The 21,451-nt window shown below is 42.8% G+C and overlaps 3 protein-coding genes across 3 annotated transcripts in view; 2 read left to right on the forward strand and 1 right to left on the reverse strand.

The window, feature by feature from the left end:
• The window catches only part of RB195_022461 (uncharacterized protein), a gene marked incomplete at both ends in the record, with an annotated part of 50,357 nt that overhangs the window by 814 nt on the left and 28,092 nt on the right, over positions 1–21,451 (reverse strand). The window contains 2 exons of the mRNA XM_064209592.1: positions 10,810–10,927; positions 18,088–18,186. Coding sequence (XP_064065473.1) covers positions 10,810–10,927; positions 18,088–18,186 — 217 coding nt within the window. The remainder of the gene's footprint in view (positions 1–10,809; positions 10,928–18,087; positions 18,187–21,451) is intronic.
• RB195_022462 (uncharacterized protein) lies at positions 16,147–16,644 on the forward strand (the record flags this gene model as incomplete). The annotated part of the gene is made up of 1 exon (XM_064209594.1): positions 16,147–16,644. One exon carries the CDS (start codon positions 16,147–16,149, stop codon positions 16,642–16,644), a length of 498 nt encoding a protein of 165 aa, XP_064065474.1.
• On the forward strand, positions 16,885–17,412 carry RB195_022463 (uncharacterized protein; the record flags this gene model as incomplete). Its single annotated transcript, XM_064209595.1, has 1 exon — positions 16,885–17,412. The coding sequence occupies one exon, from the start codon at positions 16,885–16,887 to the stop codon at positions 17,410–17,412; it is 528 nt and encodes a 175-aa protein (XP_064065475.1).

Genomic DNA, 21,451 nt, shown 5'->3' on the forward strand with positions numbered 1-21,451 from the left:
CAAGAATTAAAATTACGATGGAGATTCTTTCACAAAGTGTATTCAGGATGCTGCAAGGGAAAACGCTCCTGCTTCTACTGCAGTGGAAGAAGTTTGCCTTTTGCATCTGCGAAAACAAAATACACGTACCATCCTGAATGTGCTGCCTGCAACAGTGGTGACTTCTACCAAGAGGAGCGTCTGAAAAGGAGGTTCCATCGTCAACCGCAACAAGACCTCGACCACGAATAGATCATGGACACGCTACCATAATTCCTCTCCACAAGAAGCTATCCGTCACTGAACCCAGCAGTTGAGAGAATATCATTGCTGCGTGTAGTGTGCAAGGTTGTGGAACGAATCATCTTGGATAGGCTAATCAAACATCGCTAAGAAACCATCCCAAATGAACAAGCTGGGCTTCGCCCTGCTCGATTAGCGATTGAACCAGGTGTTTATTGTCGGGAGAGTGATCGAAGTGTGACAGCGGTATCCAAAGCCTCTGGAGTTAGCCTTCCTGGGCTTTGAAGCCGCTTTTGACTGTTTTTATCAGGGCGTCTTCTCAATGCGCCTTGCGCATTGGAATTCGTACGTTTAATTAACGACATAAGGGGGAGTGTACTGTAGCGGCTAAAGGTTCCGCTCCCTGCACGATCGGAGGTTCGCATCCGCCCTAGTGTTCACCAAGCCTTTCATCCCTTCGAGGTCGATAAATTGGTACCAGACTTGTCTGGGAGTTAAAACACTGGCTTGACACATCGGCTAGCCACCGCACGTCATTGTATAGGCCAGTTACGCGTTCGTTAACCTCAAACGATTCTGAAGTAAAGTAAATGTGGAGATGCATCCTAAGCGGACTTGATTTGTGAAGAACAGTTGACACTGGAGGAAAACGGTTGAGTTCTCCGTAACTGTACTTAATCCATTCGTATACATAAGTCTATATCAAAAGTAATGAATGGAGTTTAACAAAGAAAACCAGCTGCGCCAAATGCAAAGCGAATGAGAAAGTGAGAACGGAAATAGTGAGAAATCTAGATTACGCCGCAAGAGGAAAACGCACAAAGGATGTAACCTTCTAAATATAGTAGAACAGAAAACGAAGAGGTTTTTCACCATTAGCACCAGCAATGACGGTACGAACTCTCGCAAAAAATCTAACTCAATCCGCTGCCGATTGCCTGATAAGTGGATCAACTTTTGCTGTGTGCAGTTTAAGCGAAACGCGCTATGATGGATGGAGAGATGACCAAACGTGAGTTTATTGCCTAAGAACCGAAATGAAAAATCTCTTGTCCATTGATCCGCTAAATCCACACGGATTATTAATTATTCTCAGGCAGCAGAGCCTCTCTCACTTTCTAGTTTTATTTTCCTTTTTTCTATTTTCTTTTGGTTTGTCGTTTTCAGTTCAAACTAGTATCGCGTTACTGTCTAACGGCTGAGGTGGTTTTTAAGAACAGTGATGCGCAGCTGCTGAGAGATCCCAAAACAGACGTTGCGGTAATTTTTGTGCCGTAATGTGAACCATTTCTGCTATCGAGGTTCGGAATTAGGAGCGATGTTTCTCCGTCACCTAAAAATCAACCTAGTCGAGGACGGTTTTCATGCTTGAAGTTGCACAAGATGTCTATTAGGGAGGGTGATTTTGCCTGCTAAAGATGAATAAATAAGTCGTAAAAAGATTATAAGAAAATAACACATCTACAATCCTGTCCACACTTTTTGCCTTATCTTATCATAACGAAAAAGTTAAGAATATCAATGAGGAGGTAGCCGATATTCTGCATACTTGCAGAAAAAAAAATCACATTCTAAACCAAGCGATGCATCATAAACTAGAGTATGTCAACAAACACAAAAAAGGTAAAGAAGTAAACGTAAAGCAGGAAATCAGTGAACGAAGGACAGCGTAAAAGGTGGCTGCACCAACCCCAAAACACCACGAAGAATTGCCTTGCAGTGCCAGGAAAATCCCGTACTAAGTGTCTACTCCCTTGCTCTTGATGCGTCCCCTATTTCTTAGAATCAGAATGAAAATTACACTGATTTGTTTGCAATCACCACCTCCAAAGTATTCAGTACCTTCAAATCCATGCACAACCTCGTTTAACTGTTGATGGTTCAGTGGATAGAATAAAGCATGTAGTTAGGACATGATCCTCCCAAAAACGACCTTCCCCCTCTCTTCCCTTCCTCCCCTTAGTCCCTCTTTTATAGTCGTTCATGCAGTAACTAGAAATTAGACATAATAAATAAAAATGAAAACAAAATAATATAATCATGCTATATAATAACGCGCTTAGTCCGTGTGTGTGTGTGTGTGTGTATGTGTGTGTATGTGTGTATGTGTATGTGTATGTGTGTATGTGTATGTGTATGTGTATGTGTATGTGTGTATGTGTGTGTATGTGTATGTATGTGTATATGTGTATATGTGTATATGTGCATGTGTGCATGTGTGCATGTGTGCATGTGTGCATGTGTGCATGTGTGCATGTGTGCATGTGTGCATGTGTGCATGTGTGCATGTGTGCATGTGTGCATGTGTGCATGTGTGCATGTGTGCATGTGTGCATGTGTGCATGTGTGCATGTGTGCATGTGTGCATGTGTGCATGTGTGCATGTGTGCATGTGTGCATGTGTGCATGTGTGCATGTGTGCATGTGTGCATGTGTGCATGTGTGCATGTGTGCATGTGTGCATGTGTGCATGTGTGCATGTGTGCATGTGTGCATGTGTGCATGTGTGCATGTGTGCATGTGTGCATGTGTGCATGTGTGCATGTGTGCATGTGTGCATGTGTGCATGTGTGCATGTGTGCATGTGTGCATGTGTGCATGTGTGCATGTGTGCATGTGTGCATGTGTGCATGTGTGCATGTGTGCATGTGTGCATGTGTGCATGTGTGCATGTGTGCATGTGTGCATGTGTGCATGTGTGCATGTGTGCATGTGTGCATGTGTGCATGTGTGCATGTGTGCATGTGTGCATGTGTGCATGTGTGCATGTGTGCATGTGTGCATGTGTGCATGTGTGCATGTGTGCATGTGTGCATGTGTGCATGTGTGCATGTGTGCATGTGTGCATGTGTGCATGTGTGCATGTGTGCATGTGTGCATGTGTGCATGTGTGCATGTGTGCATGTGTGCATGTGTGCATGTGTGCATGTGTGCATGTGTGCATGTGTGCATGTGTGCATGTGTGCATGTGTGCATGTGTGCATGTGTGCATGTGTGCATGTGTGCATGTGTGCATGTGTGCATGTGTGCATGTGTGCATGTGTGCATGTGTGCATGTGTGCATGTGTGCATGTGTGCATGTGTGCATGTGTGCATGTGTGCATGTGTGCATGTGTGCATGTGTGCATGTGTGCATGTGTGCATGTGTGCATGTGTGCATGTGTGCATGTGTGCATGTGTGCATGTGTGCATGTGTGCATGTGTGCATGTGTGCATGTGTGCATGTGTGCATGTGTGCATGTGTGCATGTGTGCATGTGTGCATGTGTGCATGTGTGCATGTGTGCATGTGTGCATGTGTGCATGTGTGCATGTGTGCATGTGTGCATGTGTGCATGTGTGCATGCATGTGTGCATGTGTGCATGTGTGCATGTGTGCATGTGTGCATGTGTGCATGTGTGCATGTGTGCATGTGTGCATGTGTGCATGTGTGCATGTGTGCATGTGTGCATGTGTGCATGTGTGCATGTGTGCATGTGTGCATGTGTGCATGTGTGCATGTGTGCATGTGTGCATGTGTGCATGTGTGCATGTGTGCATGTGTGCATGTGTGCATGTGTGCATGTGTGCATGTGTGCATGTGTGCATGTGTGCATGTGTGCATGTGTGCATGTGTGCATGTGTGCATGTGTGCATGTGTGCATGTGTGCATGTGTGCATGTGTGCATGTGTGCATGTGTGCATGTGTGCATGTGTGCATGTGTGCATGTGTGCATGTGTGCATGTGTGCATGTGTGCATGTGTGCATGTGTGCATGTGTGCATGTGTGCATGTGTGCATGTGTGCATGTGTGCATGTGTGCATGTGTGCATGTGTGCATGTGTGCATGTGTGCATGTGTGCATGTGTGCATGTGTGCATGTGTGCATGTGTGCATGTGTGCATGTGTGCATGTGTGCATGTGTGCATGTGTGCATGTGTGCATGTGTGCATGTGTGCATGTGTGCATGTGTGCATGTGTGCATGTGTGCATGTGTGCATGTGTGCATGTGTGCATGTGTGCATGTGTGCATGTGTGCATGTGTGCATGTGTGCATGTGTGCATGTGTGCATGTGTGCATGTGTGCATGTGTGCATGTGTGCATGTGTGCATGTGTGCATGTGTGCATGTGTGCATGTGTGCATGTGTGCATGTGTGCATGTGTGCATGTGTGCATGTGTGCATGTGTGCATGTGTGCATGTGTGCATGTGTGCATGTGTGTGTGTGTGTGTGTGTGTGTGTGTGTGTGTGTGTGTGTGTGTGTGTGTGTGTGTGTGTGTGTGTGTGTGTGTGTGTGTGTGCCATGAAAATCCTCTACAATGATGCAAAACCCTGCAACGGTGAGGTGCCGAAATATCGCCATGCACTTGATAGGCGAGCACTCTACCTTTTCACCATTGTCCAAAGTTTTGATCATATGTATGTTGTCTTTGATAAGGGCAAGTTAGTTTCTCATATGTTAGTGAGGGTAAGTATACTTTTATGCGAATATGTACTTCTAAATTTGCTAACTATCATGTTGTAAAATAACGGGCTCATTCAGTCACGTGTGTGCGTCTTTGTATGTGTGTCCCAGTCAAGAAATTTCAGAAAGAGAAGGAGACGGGTCCTATGGCGTCAAATTCGTGCTCCGGAGCCAGTTAGCTGTAAAATGGGGTGCTACAGGTCCCATGGGGTCGGAATGGTGCGCCGGTGCCAGAAAGTTATAGAGTGAGGAGAGACGGTTCCCACTACATCGGATTGGTGCGCGGGAGCCCCAACGCAGTAGAATGGATTTTTATGGTTCCTTCGCATATCTATTTCCCAGTATGTTCCTCTGACGCTCCTGACTGACATCCTTTCTTCAAAAAGAGGAAACACACGTGCGAGCGGCCACTTAAATACAGTAAATAGTAGCCAACAACTTACGCAATCTGAAGTAGAACGTTATTTTTATCACTACGATAGTGATATTCACGTCATCTTATGTTAGCACATCGTTCTTTGCTAATAGTTGAGGACGAAGGAAATTCATACTTCGAATAATGTTCCCAAATTGTGGAGGTTTGAGAACATAAATTTAAAATCAAGTTTGATTGTTCTTCTAATATAGAACTGACGCGTTTAGGAAAAACCATAAAATCTTTCATCTATGCTTCAATTTTCGGGTAAAAAGATTGAAGAAAGCGTTGATAGAAAGAAGCAATTCTAATTTTACAAAAAATGTCGCTACTGTTATTTCCTTTTGATCGGTGAAGGCGAGCGGGGCGAACACCAAAAAAAGACTGAAGCCCGGCTTTAGCCGGACGTTCAGGCTGGTGAATAATAAATACACAACGATGGATAAAAATGCACTTATAGCATTTACGCGTGATTAGGGACTTGGTTTTGGCGACAAATTCCCGAAACTCCTGACAGCGTCAAGTTAAGTCCTGATTATGAATGAGTGCAGGAGTGATGCCGATTTTGGTGGTTTGAAATAAGCACTTATAACTAGGCGCAAAAAAACCCCTAAAAGAACAAGTAAGCTTGCGTTTCATAGAGGACGTTTTGCTGCGTTTTATAGAGGACAGTTTGCGCTGTGAGACAGTGACGCTATCGTTTTGAGAGGGATATTGCTTTTTTTAAGTCCCGGAAAAAGTTGGCAATTTTAAATTTCCAAATCTTCAATTCAAATTTTCCAACTTTGCTTGACTAACCTTTGTGAAAACAGAAAGAACTGTGAAAAAAGTAAAAAAAAATATTCTAGCAGAGAAAAAACTTCCCATCTAATATTTCAAATCAAACAAGTTTTTATAAGGTTTGAGCTGAGTTGTTGGACTTGTTTCGAAATCACACATATTTTGATGCATAGCCAAAAATCCAAATTTTCGCACTTTTCTTCACTGCGCGACTACGGTAGCGCGGTTAAAAAATGATCTCCAGATAGGGCATCAAGGAAACCTTTGACCAGAAATTTGTATCTCCGCAGGTTTCCAAGTTCTCTCCAAAGTCAGTTGGAAAATAGGAGGAAACATTTGCCATTTTTCTCAGCTGGATTCCAGGAGAAAAAAACTGGGAATCCAAGAAACACCAAATATTGTAAGAACTATAGTCATATCTTGTCTCCGCCTTGCAAAAAGGTACTACATGAAATTTCCTGTGAACATCGTTATTCAGTTACTCGTGCGCCTTACTTTGCACTAATTTTGGCACTATTCTCACTTGCTGATGTCTTATTTTCGCGTAACAACGATGTCAAAACTTCTTTCTCGAGAAGTAATATGAAAAGTGATCGCCGTTGGATGACAAATATGCTCACCTGACTCTTTTACGCTGAATCCAAAAGTCTCAATTCTGTCAGAGATTGATTCTTGACTGTTTTAATAAAACTGGACCTACACCACGTTATACCACACAATTTGACCGTTCATCTCTCACTATAGTACTCATTAGTCATCTTGGTAAATAAGCGTATTTTCAACACAATGAATTAGCCGTAAAGGAGTGATGGAACAATGTGTGAGCTATGAAGAAAATGAAATTTGCTTTCTGTGGTCTCTTAGCACTCAGTACGGAGTCACTTTTGGTTAGTTCCTTCTTGCTTATGTAAAATGACTACGCAATAACTGCAGTATTTACACTTGATAGTAGAGTTGTGATAGTTAAGTTAATTTTTCAAAAGGATCAAAATTTTTGGGTAGTCATGTGCATTTTGAACGATTTATCTTCGATTTCATTACCTTTACAACTTCTATTGGGCCTCTTCTAATGCGTCATATTTATTCAAATATTCGAAGGTTTGTCCTCATATTGGCACCTGAGTATAAATATCGGATACGATTTTGCACAGCTTGAGTTGGCGAAGCGACCCCTCATAGTTTACAGTATCAAGAAAACGCGAACTTGTTCATCAAGAAATTGACTAAAGTAGCACAATAGTTTCATTGCCGGAGATATAAGGAGTAAGTATTTTTTTTCAACAATTTGTGGGTTGTGAGCCCACATCTCAGCTAAACTATTTTCGCTGTACAGGTTTTGAGCCTTTCTCAGTCATTCATTCGAATACTGTACAATTTTATTTCAGAGACAAGTATCAAATATGACCTCTTACGACTCCCTCTTGCTTTTATAACCCTCTTATGAGCACCTATTGGGAAAGTTCAAATTGTTCCTGCCAATGAAACATCAACTTACGATTTGCTCTCAAAAACAAAATGGAGGTCTGTTAGACAGACTTTTCTTTTCGGTTAATTTTGTAAATGATGTAAATGCGTTTGAAGCCAACCATATTCACACGTTTAATTACACTTTTAAACAACTAAAGCCTATTAACATCTTGACATGACAAATCGTTCCGTGTACTGCGCCAGCATTATCACATACTCAAAAACAACATCCTGATAGTGGAATTCATGCATCAAACTTAGGGCGTCGTCTGATTTATCTTGTGAGGAAACCATTGTACTACAAGAGTAGATTTCCTCTAACAAAGAAAGAATGTTTTTGTTCCATAACTGTTCTAGAATTACCACACAGCAGAGGTTCTACTGGCTCAGAAAACACCATTTCCAAAGTTATAACTAGCTGAAGTGCTTCTTTCACGAGGAGTGGTTTTTCTCCGACCTTACCTTAGAGCTGTATTATAACGCAATTTTCAATACAACAAGTAGATATTGCTTGACCTTTAATTGCTAAGACTCATCCGGGTCCATTATGCAATTAAGGGACAATGTACGTCTGCAAATGCTTCTGTTTAACAGTAACAGAACTGCAGTTATCATCGAAAGTGGTGTTTGATGCAGAAGGACACTGCTCCGTCCGAACCCAGAGCATGACAAGATTTTAAAAGCTTATTCTTCTTGCAATTGAGAATTTTTCATCATTTCAAATCAATTATTCAAAAGTTTCTTACTAGTTTTATCCTTTTTTCTCTTAGAGGACTTCCAAGATTCTAGTTATATCTACCCCAGCCTGAGTGTCCGGCTAAAGCCGGGCTTCAGGCTTTTTTTGGTGTTCGCCCCGCTCGCCTTCACCGATCAAAAGGAAATAACAGTAGCGACATTTTTTGTAAAATTAGAATTGCGTTTCTCTATCAACGCTCTCTTCAATTTTTTACCCAAAATTTTAAGCATAGGTGAAAGATTTCATGGTTTTTTCCTAAGCGCGTCAGTTCTATATTTGGAGAACAATCAAACCTGATTTTACATTTATGTTCCTCTCAAACCTTCACAATTTGGAAACATTATTCGAAGTATGAAATTCCTTCGTTCTCAACTATTAGCAAAGAACGATGTGCTAACATGAAATGACGTGAATATCACTATCGTAGTGATAAAAATAACGCTCTACGTCAGGTCACATGACGGAAGACGGAAACATGTGACAGAATACGCCCGTTACTATACTGCATGATAGTTTGCAAATTTGGGAGTATAAATTCACATAAAAGTCAATCTAACCTCACTAACGTATGAGAGAAACTATTTTGCTTTATCAAAGCCAACATCGATGGCTATGTATTTTTGGGCAAAAGATAAAAGGTAGAGTGCTCGCCTATCAGGTGGCAATGGTTCGGCACCTCCCTGATGCAGAAGTTTGCATCATTGTGGAGTATTTTCGTCACACACACACACACACACACACACACACACACACACACACACACACACACACACACACACACACACACACACACACACACACACACACACACACACACACACATATACACATATACACATATACACATATACACATATACACATATACACATATACACATATACACATATACACATATACACATATACACATATACACATATACACATATACACATATACACATATACACATATACACATATACACATATACACATATACACATATACACATATACACATATACACATATACACATATACACATATACACATATACACATATACACATATACACATATACACATATACACATATACACATATACACATATACACATATACACATATACACATATACACATATACACATATACACATATACACATATACACATATACACATATACACATATACACATATACACATATACACATACACATACACATACACATACACATACACATACACATACACATACACATACACATACACATACACACACACACACACACACACACACGGACTAAGCGCGTTATTATATTGCATGGTATTTTGGGTTTCCACTTTACCATTTTCTCGACGACTAACATTTCTCATAGTCTTAAGTAGTCAGAAATGTTTCTCCTTTGATTTGACACTTCCTTCTGTTGCCAGAGTTGATCAAAGACTTCAGTTCATGCAAGACTTCATGCAGAACTCCAGTAACAAGAAACCAAACCCTCAGAGTGTCCTAACAGCAAAACAAACGATAAAACCAGAGGGAAAGGATTTTGCTTCTCACCGAAAACTTAATGCGTTACCTCGGTACAACACGTTGTACACGGATTGTATTACTTACAATCAAACTGTCTTCCGCGCGCTTTGAAGCAGGTCAGCCGATTCTGTGGGAATTTTGCTAAACTACGACCACCTATTTTCCGTGAACCTTTAGTTCACCATTTGTTTTTGTCAGGAAAATGATGGGACTTTCCTAAGTAATGCAGTTCCGGTTAACAACATTGGCGCTTGTGGCTTTTTAAACGGTCTCAATATCCTTCCACATCAATTCAAAATACTTCATGCATCGTATTTCCTTGCAATCTGCGTATGCGAGAACTAAGCACGCTTTCTTGCGATAAAAAGAAAATAGAAATGGAAATCAAGAAATCGAAATCGCTACGCCGCGAATGAAGGTTACTGCGCTTGTACAGTCATGTTAAAACAACATGAAACACGGTGCAGTCGCGCTCGAGGCAGCGCGGTCGAGATAGCGGTTGGAATCAAGGTGGTACCATCGCGAACTGCAGCAACGAACGATAGTAGCAAAGGTTTTCGCCCGATCCTAACCGCTACGCTCCACCGCACCGCTTCGCAACTGCACTGTGCTTCGTGTCGTTTTGACTCTAGTATAAGCAGTGTATGTGGCGAAAATTTCTCTCGGCACACCATAAAACAAATCTGACCGGTACCTGAACCACCGATTCCCCTCTCTCGTTCTTAGAGTCGGAAGACCGTTCCTAACTGTCAAATGCCTTTCCTCCCTGAGAAAGCAATGGTCCACCTTTCGACAGTTCATTGCCGGAATAGTTGAGTCAGTCAGGGCAAATAAAGCCTTAGTCTTAGAGGATCCGTGACATGTAAGCTAAGGCTAACTAAAGCTGCTAGGAGAAAAAATAAGGAAGATAGAGCTGGAAGTGCTAATGCATTATCTTCACCGAGCTCTCCAAACAGGTTTACTGGAAGCGAATAGCTGAGTCATATCTTGTAGTACTTTCAACGAAACCGAAAATGGTGTAAGAAATAGCATCCCCGCGATCCGCATTTGACAGTTAGAAACGGTTTTTTGCTTAGGGACGTTTTGTTCGCTCTAAAGGACAGTTCGATTAGAGCAGTGTTGAGTGCTACACTTTAATTTGAGAAGTGTCTTGAATGATCTGAATGTTCAGTTCGGTTCAGTTTGAGTTTGTGGAAGTAGTATATTATTGCAATGTAGAATTAAATTGATCACCTTTTGATATCGAAGCATTCAATTTAACATACGGTAGAGAACGCGCCCACTTGGGATCCTTCCTGATATTACTTATAAACTCCTCCAGCTTCTTGCAGTCGTAACCATCCTTTTTGCTCTAAAAATTGTAAGTGAACTCAAAGAGATATTGCCCATTTGTATGGGGTCTTGTTGATTTCGGAGGTTGAGAGAGGTTTCTATTGGAGGATAGAGCTGTGTGGTGCAAATACGACAGTTGACAATACGAGTTACCTTAGAAAGCTTATTTCATCGCTTCTCACTTGTTAACTAGATCTGATTTCATTTTTCTTCTATGCCAAGAAGAAATTGCTCATTACTACAAATATCTCCCATTAAATGCGACAATGCAACTCATGAAAAGGTGTAGTTCTTATAATACCATAATAGGGTCGACCGTGTTGTGCACATAGAATAAGGTTGGGAGACAGTCAAGAGGGACACGCTTCAAGTGTCGCTGTGCATCGAGAGGGGTCACGAGTGTCAATCATCCCGGGAGACTCCTGAATGCGAGACTACTAAAATTGTCACTCCCCGTGCGCAATGTTACGCTACCCCCCCATTTCACAGCCACAGCAGGTTAGAAGCGAAGAACAAACAAGTGTCCGTAGTCAGTCAGGAAGCTGACAGAAATTTCGTAAATATATTAAAAAGTATGAACGTTTGTGTAGGGTGTAGCACAACTGGTAAGAGGTCTGGTTGCAACTGCACTGCCAATGGTTCGAAAGCGTCTTAGGGCAAGAAGGCCTCTCCGGGGTGAAATACTGCCACAACTATCTGAGAGGGTAAAAACACCAAGCGGATAAGTACGCTGGTGTAAGAAATTCATTGTATAGACTAGGCACGCGTTCGTAAACCTCAGATGATTCCTAATTGAACGAATGCGTCGGCGCATCCCAAGCAAACACTTTATTTTTTATCTTTCTCAGCCGAAGCACTAACCAACTGGTGGCAGGATAAGGTACCAGCAGGATAAGATAACTGAGATCTGCTGACCTAGTTGGAACGCCTCCGTGGTTACGTCTGTTGCTACACCTTCAACCGAGAACTTGAAGAACGAAATAACGCAGCAAGTTGTGATGCGTGAACAAAAGTAATTACATAATGTACAGGATAAAGTGTACGCCGTTGATCAAACTCTATGGGGATGCGTCTATGCGTTTGACCCCATTCTAGAATCGTTTGAGGTTTATAAACCATCGATGGATCGTACAATCATAGCCGAACACTCTCACCGACTGCACCACACCCTATTTAATTTACTTAAATTAAGCACATGTCATCGGTTAACGAAAAATAATGAGAAAGACATTCTATCGAACTCAGAGCGGAGAAGAAGTGACGGTTGCGGTGCTAACGACACTATCAAGAGCCGCCAAGCGCAATTATATACACTAATTAAATTTCTATGTATGGAAATGCGACGGTACATCAAACGGGTATCTCCTGACCGCGCTTTCCTGTTTGAGGTGCAATCTCGTCCTCTAAAAATTGAAGTTTGAGAGAACACCGTCCACCTTAATCCGTAGTATGGTCAAAACGACATGAAACACGGTGCAGCCGCGTAAGTGGCTGCGCTCGAAGCGATGCGGTGGAGCGTTGCGGTTAGCATCGAGTGTGCACCAAGCTAGCATCTCTCATCGCTGCAGTTCGCAATGGTTCCAACCGCAGTCTTCACCGCGTCGCTTGAGGCGCAGCCGATTATACAACTGGTCCGTGCTTCATGTCGCTTTGACCCAACTACACAACAGCAGTTGGAAGCTCATCAGCAGTTCGTCTGTGACACCTAGTTTTAATTCGTAGCTGATGGTAGTGAACACAGCAATAAAGGTGGAATGGGGAACGGTCAAGAAGTACCCGTATGATGTGCCGTCGCGTATCCAGGAGGCTAATGAGCGTCGTTAATTGCACCGCGCGTCTCCTGATACCGTCATAATCGCTACAGTAGCCTGATTGCTCTTCCTGTGCTACGTCTTCAAGATGACCCGTCCACGCCACCCTCTCCACCTATTTCGCCGCGTCTGCCGCTTTTACGACGATTTTTTTTCTCCGCGCTTATAGCTCTTATGATGCGCTTTTAAAGTCGGACGGAAAGGAAAGTACCTGGTATTAGATGTTGTTTGAAGGTCTACATAAAGTGTGCTTGTAACTTACTATAAAAGAAAGAAAGAATGAAATAGGTTTGTATAAGTGATATGCCATTTAGAAATGCGAGTGAAAATGAAATTATCCTGTTTCGACAGGTTAGGTGGAAAACACTCATTCATCTCTGGGAATACGAGATATGTTTCAAAAAATGTCTCACTGATCGGTGTTATGCTATCTTTTTTACTTTTCTTTCCTCTAAGGATTTCTTTTTGTTTATTTAGCTGGGTAAAACTGGCATCCAACGATTAACGAGGCGCGAATAATGCCTCGCAGACATACACTGTACCTAAAGGTATATCTCGAAGATACAAAGGTCTCTGTTTGCCACTAATACACCTAACCTGTCATATTAATTTTATGCAGATAGAATAGATAGAAATGAAATAGATGGAAATGAAGCGATAAAACGCTGTTGATAGAAATTTGAAGAACCATACAAAGTTTTATTATATAAAACTGCATAAAACGTACAAGCGTATTGAAATATTTGACATATTTCAACACGTTTTGTACAGTTTTATAAAATAAAACTGTATAAAACGTATAAGCAAGTATTGAAATATGTCAAATATTGACATATTTCAATACTTGCTCTATATAAACATTATATCACATTCGTAAATGCTCTACATAAACATTATATCTATGTGAAATTTTAAAAAGGTAAAATGTAGAAAGGAGTCTAAAGAATGTATACAAAGTAATAAGCGCATAAAGTTGCTGTCATTATAGTTGCCGCAGTTGAAAGTTGAACACGAATTCGTTGAATGGCATCGTGACAAACACATACTTATGCACGGCTAGTTTATATAGAAAACTTAGGGCATGAAATGTGTTAAATTATGAGATGTTTGAAAATATATGCATGTTATTCTTTTCCGTGGAGCATCTTTTTGAAATAATTTTTACTTATTCTTCTCCTTTATTCCCAATAATATGCGGTTAGTTTACTATATCCGTACATCAGAATTCGCTTCGGCAATTCGTTTTTCACTCCCCCTTCTAAATTCGCACTATCCACCGCTTCGTCGCGGCGCGAACGTGGGGCGCGGCGTTGATCAGAGAGCAATAGCGAGGCGGGGTGTAGGTGATCTCAGGCGGTCGTGGAGGATGTCTAGCTGGTGGAGCGGCAGCCGTAATTACGCGCAGGCGCGCGGCGCTGAAGGGAGATCAGGAGCGGTCAGCCGATTTTCACGGGTACCTCTTGTCCCGCACCCAGGTGCAATGATCAAAGTAATTAGCAACCATTTTTTTTTTCTGAGGAAATCCGTTGTTGTTCATGTAAATTCCGTTGGTTTATTCGCGTATTGTATAAAATCGTGCTCCAGCCGCGTTAGCAAGTTTACATGACACTAGTTATAGAAAACTTCGCGACTATAGCGGAATGGTTAACAAGAGGGGGTAATTGAATCCATTAAAATCCATGGTCTGCAGAATGAAATACAATAGCTTTGCTCTAAAAAATCATAGAGAGGAGAACTAACTCAGAATCACCTAGATCCAGTAATGACTTAGATCGTTGGGGGAGAATAGCGTGTATATAATTAACAGCAGAAGTGTTTTGAAATGCAACCTAACACATTAATAGCCTTGAATTTTTATTTTAAACCTCCAGCTTTTGGTTTTTATTAATCCTTTTCAAGCGATTATTCACGCACTCCCACGATTCTTACTCAATTCTTGCACGTAGCATCGCGATGCGACAAGCTGTGATGTGGGCGGCATAATTCTGGAAAGTAATTGGTGGTAATATAGAGTTCGGTCTCTAGATTATGAATGTGAGCGTAGCCACGTTCAATCCCGCCTGAATGTGCCGAAAAGCCGCGTGCGAATGGCTTTACTTCCTACGAAATACTTGCCCAGTTCCCTCAGTGGGCTATGCTTTGGTTTTGCTTGAATAGACTGCTAAGGAGACCTCGTTGGTTTTCGACCGCTCGCTCGTGGGCACGGCGCGTTTCAACGTACTTTGTAGGGCTAAGGGCGTTTCCCACGTTGTTCTTCAGTACGATTAGACAAAATTAAGCGTGATCGCACTCACACTCGTAGTCTAAAACAGGACCTCTGCATTGTCCCACGGCCCAACATCGTCGATTCCATGATATGCTGCGCCTGAGCTGAATCCAATGATGGGACTTGAACAACAATACGATGTGCTTGGAAAATAGTTCTATCCCGTAGAGCAAACATCGGACAACGGTAATCGTCTGATAGACCTTTGCGAGCAGACGAGTCTCATCATTGCATCCACGTTTGAGAGGAATCATCGACGCCATCAGCTTACGTGGCAAGGGAAAACCCTATTAACGTCAGAAGAGCAGCGAAAGAGGAAGACGTCGACTCTAAAGTTTCAGTTCGATTAAGTTCTGGGAAAGAACATGCCTTTGTCATGTATCCAAAAATCTACAGCTGTCTGGGACGTCGCATTCTATTCCCACCACTGCTTAGTTCTTTTCAGCTTTATGGTAGTAAGTGTAGTTCCAGAAAAGGTATAGGGGAGCTCAACATCAATCCAAGGTCGACTTGGCTGATCTGAAAAATGAGGAGTGCAGAAATTTCGCCAACGAGTGTCGATCAATATTGGATTACGGACGAGAAAGAAAGCGGATGACGCTGACGTTTTCAAAAAATGCATTCAGGACGCTGCAAAGAAAACTTTTTCCAGTTTTAGCACCGAGGAAGGGGTTCGCTTTTGCATCCGCGGAGACAATCTCCGCGTACAATTCTGTGTGTGTGCTGCCCGCAGTACTAGTGAATTCAGCCAACAGAAGCGCCTGAGAAGCAGGTTGCGTCGTCAACTGAAGCGTGAGAAAGAATGGACGTCAACAGCGAAGGAGTTTGAGAAGGTGTAGGGGGGAGCAAGAACCCAAGAAAAACCTATACTCTGCTAAGGCAGTATAGCGGCAAGATCAAGAGGTGTTCACTTGTCTTGAACACTGCCAACGGAGCCGCTTTCGGGGAAGCAATCCTGCCTATTTGGAGAGAACATGTTAACACTTTGCTGGACCGACAAGCGCCGTCATTCCTTGAACTTGTGCATGCCCAAAGACAGACACACATCGTGGTCAGCGAAGAGCCACCGATGGAGTAGGAGGTTCTGGTCTGCATTCAAAAAATGAAGAATGGAAAATCTGGCAGAAATGCTGAAATCTCTTCCCTTCTGGGATTTGTGAGATGACGAAGATCATCCGTTCAATATGGATTGACGAAAGGATACCTGACTCGTGGAGACACGCTATTATAATTCCTCTCCACAAGAAGCCATCTGTCACGAACCCTAGGGATTATCTAGGAATCTCTCAGCTGCATGTTATGTACAAGGTTTTGGAGCGGATTATCCTGGACCGACTTACTAAGCATCAAGACGAAACAACGCGTGACGAGCAAGCTGGCTTTCGCCCTGGTCGATCGACGATTAATCGGGTGTTTATTGCGAGGAGAGTGATTGAAATGTGGCAGCGGTATTCGAAGCCTCCAGAGTTAGTTTTTTTTTACTTCGAAGCTGCTTTCAACTCTAATCACGGAGGCCGTCTTCATAATGTGCTTCGCGCCGATGGAGTTCTAGGAAAATTTGTACGCCTTATAAACGACATGAACAGAAGAACAACTGTTGCGGATCGAACACCAGCTGGATGTACTACACCGTTCGAAGTGGAATTTGAAGTGAGATAAGTGGCCCTGGCGGAACCCTTTCTGTTCAACTTTGCCATCGATAACATAATGAGAAGAGCAGTAGAGCAGTGTCCCGGCAATGCCATTTTAGCGCCTTCCGCACATCCCCTTGTTGATCTCGAGTACGCAGACGATTTAGTAATATTCGCTTCCAGCAACGCGAAGTTACATGTTGTTAACCTTGTGTCAAAATTAGCTGCAGCCCACGGACAGTGACTCCACCCTGATAAATGCAAGCAGATGTGGGTCTCCTCGAGACTCTCAAGGAGAATCAGAGTGGACGAACAACCTATCGAACTCGTGGATGGAATCTATTATTTGGGCTGTACGCGGAAAAACGATAGCAGCCGCGGGAGAGATATTCAGCCAAGATGTGCTAAAGCTAATTCGGCATTCAACTCATTGATAAAGTGCCCCATCCCCAACGAAGTCAAGCTGCGAGTCTATCTGTCCGCAATTCGATCTATCATGATGTACAGATCGGAGACTTGGGCAGCGCCGGTGACGGTAATGGAAAAGCTTGACTGCATGGAGAGAAAGCTGTTTAGACGACTGGTAGACTATTTTTGGCAGTTGGTACGCCATAACGAAGAGCGTGACCAGGAAGTAGATGTGGTGTACCGGCTTATGACACGTGGAAAACGTCAACATCTTGTCCGGCCTCCTAAAGTATTTACGGAAAAACTGTCTTCGCTTCTTCGGCCTTGGTATGAGGAGACCATACGACCGTCCTGCTCAGGTTGTCCGGAGGATGCTTGCAAATCCTAATAGGAAAAGGCCCCCTGGTCGTAGAAGGTTTTGGACGGAAGTGATGAAGGCCTCAGGATACTTGGCGTCGACAGGCAGTTCACTCAAGACATAAATTTCCGCTGCTTATGGAATAGCGACGGATGGCTAGACTCTATGCGAACTCTAGCTGAAGATCGAACAGGATGGACTCGGACATGTTGAAGGACGACCCACCACCGCAAAGATGAGGATAGCCACGTTAGGCCATAACATCCGCTTGTCGGTTAAGTAAAGTTAAGCTGCCTCTAACAGTTAGTTCCTTCTGTCCTCATTTTGTTCCAATGCCTATTCTCTGTTTTACTGTGGAGCACTACGCGCGGTGTTGGTCCGGAGAAAGAGGGGTGGACTTTCCAGACGGTTGTTGTAACGTCCACTTGAGCTACTTGGTGCATGCCACTTGAGGAAGCCGTGCTGTTAGCTAACTGTCGCGGGTACTTCTTCCACATCCACTAAGGCTCATCTACCTATACGCATTCTAGGTAGTACTTTGTGTTCCACTGCTCGTCGCATTAATTATGCATATTAATGGAATGTTAGAGGGCAAAGTTAAAAAAAAGATCAATACTACATGGTGTGAAATGTCTGGAAACAACACGCAAGTTAGTAGGACCAAGAGATATTGATGGATGTGCATGGAAATCCTGCCTTACTAACCTGTTGCTCATCACAAGACTCACACACATCCGCCGTAGGTCCATAGTTTGCACTAGTAGGATGTGCACCGAAACCGCGAGGAGTTTCAACTGTATTATCCTGAAAAACTTCGAACATGGACATATTAAAATTACTGAAAGGTATCCTGGACAGAAATTAGCTTACAGCTCACGAGCATTATGCGTAGTATTATGCGCAAGTATAGGGTGCAGGGCAAGAGACACCAGTGAAAACCGGCTGACCGCTCCGGGCCTCCCCTCAGCACTGCGCTCCTCCGCGTAATTACGGCTAATTAGTGCTCCACCAGCTAGACATCCTCCACGACCGCCTGAGATCACCTACACCCCGCCTCCCTATTGCTCTCTAATCACCGCTGCGCGCGACGTTCGCGCCGCGATAAAGCGGTGGATAGTGCGAATTTTGAAGGGGAAAAGAAAAACGAATTGCCACAGCGAATTCTGATGTACGGATATAGTAAACTAAGCGCGTATTACTTGGAATAAAAGAGAAGTAGATCCTACCCAATGTAACTTTACCTGAGTAAAAATTATCTCAAAAAGATGCTCCAGGGAAAAGAATAACATACATATATTTTCACACATCTCATAATTTAACACATTTCCCTACCCCCTAAGTTTTCTATATAAACTAGCAGTGCATAAGTATGTGTTTGTTACGATCCCAATCAACGAATTCGTGTTCAAATTTCAAGTGCAGCAGCTATAATAACAGCAACCTTATGGGCTTATTACTTTGTATACATTCTTTAAACTCCTTTCTACATTTTGCCTTTTCAAAATTTTACTTATATATGATGTTTATATAGAGCTCATGTCAAATATTTCAATACGCTTGTACGTTTTATGCAGTTTTATATAATAAAACTTTATATGGCTCTTCGAATTTCTATCAACAGCGTTATATCGCTTCATTTCCATCTATTCTCTGCGTAAAATCAATATGACAGGTTAGGTGTATTAGTGGCAAACAGAGACCTTTGTATCTTCGAGATATACCTTTAGGTACAGTGTATGTCTGCGAGGCATTATTCGCGCCTCGTTAATCGTTGGATGAAAGTTTTACCCGGTTAGATAAACAAAAAGAAATCCTTAGAGAAAAAAAAGTAAAAAAGATAGCATAAAACCGATCAGTGAGACATTTTTTGAAACATATCTCGTATTCCCAGAGATGAATGAGTGTTTTCCACCTAACCTGTCGAAACAGGATAATTTCATTTTCACTCGCATTTCTAAATGGCATATCACTTATACAAACCTATTTCATTCTTTCTTTCTTTTATAGTAAGTTACAAGCACACTTTATGTAGACCTTCAAACAACATCTAATACCAGGTACTTTCCTTTCCGTCCGACTTTAAAAGCGCATCATAAGAGCTATAAGCGCGGAGAAAAAAAATCGTCGTAAAAGCGGCAGACGCGGCGAAATGGGTGGAGAGGGTGGCGTGGGCGGGTCATCTTGAAGACGTAGCACAGGAGGAGCAATCAGGCTACTGTAGTGATTATGACGGTATCAGGAGACGCGCGGTGCAATTGACGTTGTTCATTAGCCTCCTGGATACGCGGGGGCACATCATACGAGTACCTCCTGACCGTTCCCCCGCAAGTATACAATGATTTTGCTCTGAGCAGTTATCCCATCATTATAGAAGCACAAAATATAGCAGGGTGAAAACGACATGAGGCACGTAAGCAATTGGGTACGTGGCTTCTCTCGAGGCGCTTTGGTGGAGCGTAGAGGCTAGGAGCGTGGTGAAACCATTGCTGGCACTATCTATCGAAGCAGTTTGCGAGGGTCCCACCTCGGCTCCAACTGCTGCCTCCACCGCGCCGTTTCGAGCGGGTACACAAATGCACCGCAACTACACTCATGATTCATGTCGTTTTGACGTGGGCTGCCTTTAAGAAATGTATTATATTGTATGTATTGTATTGTATTAAATACTCATGGGAAGGGGATGTCAATCATCGCGCCTGTAACACTGTTTTTCAAACAGAGGTATTAATATGAGGAAGCAACTTACTACTACTTATAACCTGCTTAAAGGCAGTCATCAAATTGAAAAGGTATGGAAACATTAGGAAAAACGTAGAGTTCGGGTTTTAGATTATGGAAACGAGCGCGGTTCCACTCATTTTTCCCTAATCGTCGTAAAAAAAATTGTGTGGAAGACACCTTTTTTTCCTACGAAATCAGCTGCAGTCTACCTCTTGCGCTCGCACCGCCTTTATGAGCGATCGATCGAAGATTAATGAGGTCTTCTCACCAGCCTATTCAAGTAAAAGAAATGGATAGGTTGCTGAGTGGACTGGATCGGTACAATGGTGCGCGTTCTAGCTAAAATCGTAAGAACTAAAGCAGTTCCCACGCCGTTTTTTTTATTATGAATAGGGGGATTTGAGCGGGGAAACGCTAACTTTTGTAAACCATAATCCGACCCTTACGTTTCATTGCGGTCTTCGCAGGGCTCCCTGCAGAGTTCACAACCGCACGGATGGTCCAAGACGTCAGTTTCGTGATACACTGTCCTTAACGACCAAGTCACCACTGGTCCGGGCTGTTCATCCTTAGTCTTCGCCCACCCATTTCACCAAAAGGAGCGGCTGGTGCCCCACCTTGGGTGAGCTGATAAAACTAACTTGCAAGGAAATGAAGTAATACAACATAAAGTCCATTATGAGAAACCAATAATGTTTGTAAACGAAGATGATTAAAGGAAAATGGTGGGTGCTAAGAATAAGATAGAATAACAGAAAGTAAAATAAAGCTAACTGACTAAGGCGACAAGAGATTTGGCCAACATCTCCATTGACGTTATGAAACGCTTATTATTTGTTGGTATTCTACTGCTTCTGTAGCTCGCAAATAATATTCGTATATGGTTTATTCGCAGTTCTATTCTCTTCCCTTCTTCGTTCTGTTCCGTGAGCATCGTTTCTGCTTCATCATTGGTACCGCTCGAAAAGAACGATGTCATCCGCAAAACGAAGGTTCGAGAGAAATCTTCCATCAACACGTAAGCCCCTTTCTTCCCAGGAAAGTGAATTCATTATCCATTGTAATGCAGCCGTGAACAGCTTCGGCGATATAGTATCGCCTTGTCGTACCCCTTCTTCAATGGGTATGGTGAGGGGGCGGTGGAAAAGGTGTATCTTAGTGGTGCAACAATCGTAGCAATTGACTACTGTCCTCACATACGACGCGTCCACACCTTGACCGACCAGCGCTGACAGTATTGCATTCGTTTCTGCGCTGTCGAAGGCTTTCTCATAGTAGAACAAGGGGCAGGTGGTATTCCCGGCAAACCTCTATGACCCTCGACACGGTCTGGATGTGGTCCAAGCAG

This window comes from Necator americanus, chromosome X (genome assembly GCF_031761385.1).
Source record: "Necator americanus strain Aroian chromosome X, whole genome shotgun sequence".
NCBI lineage: Eukaryota > Metazoa > Nematoda > Chromadorea > Rhabditida > Ancylostomatidae > Necator > Necator americanus.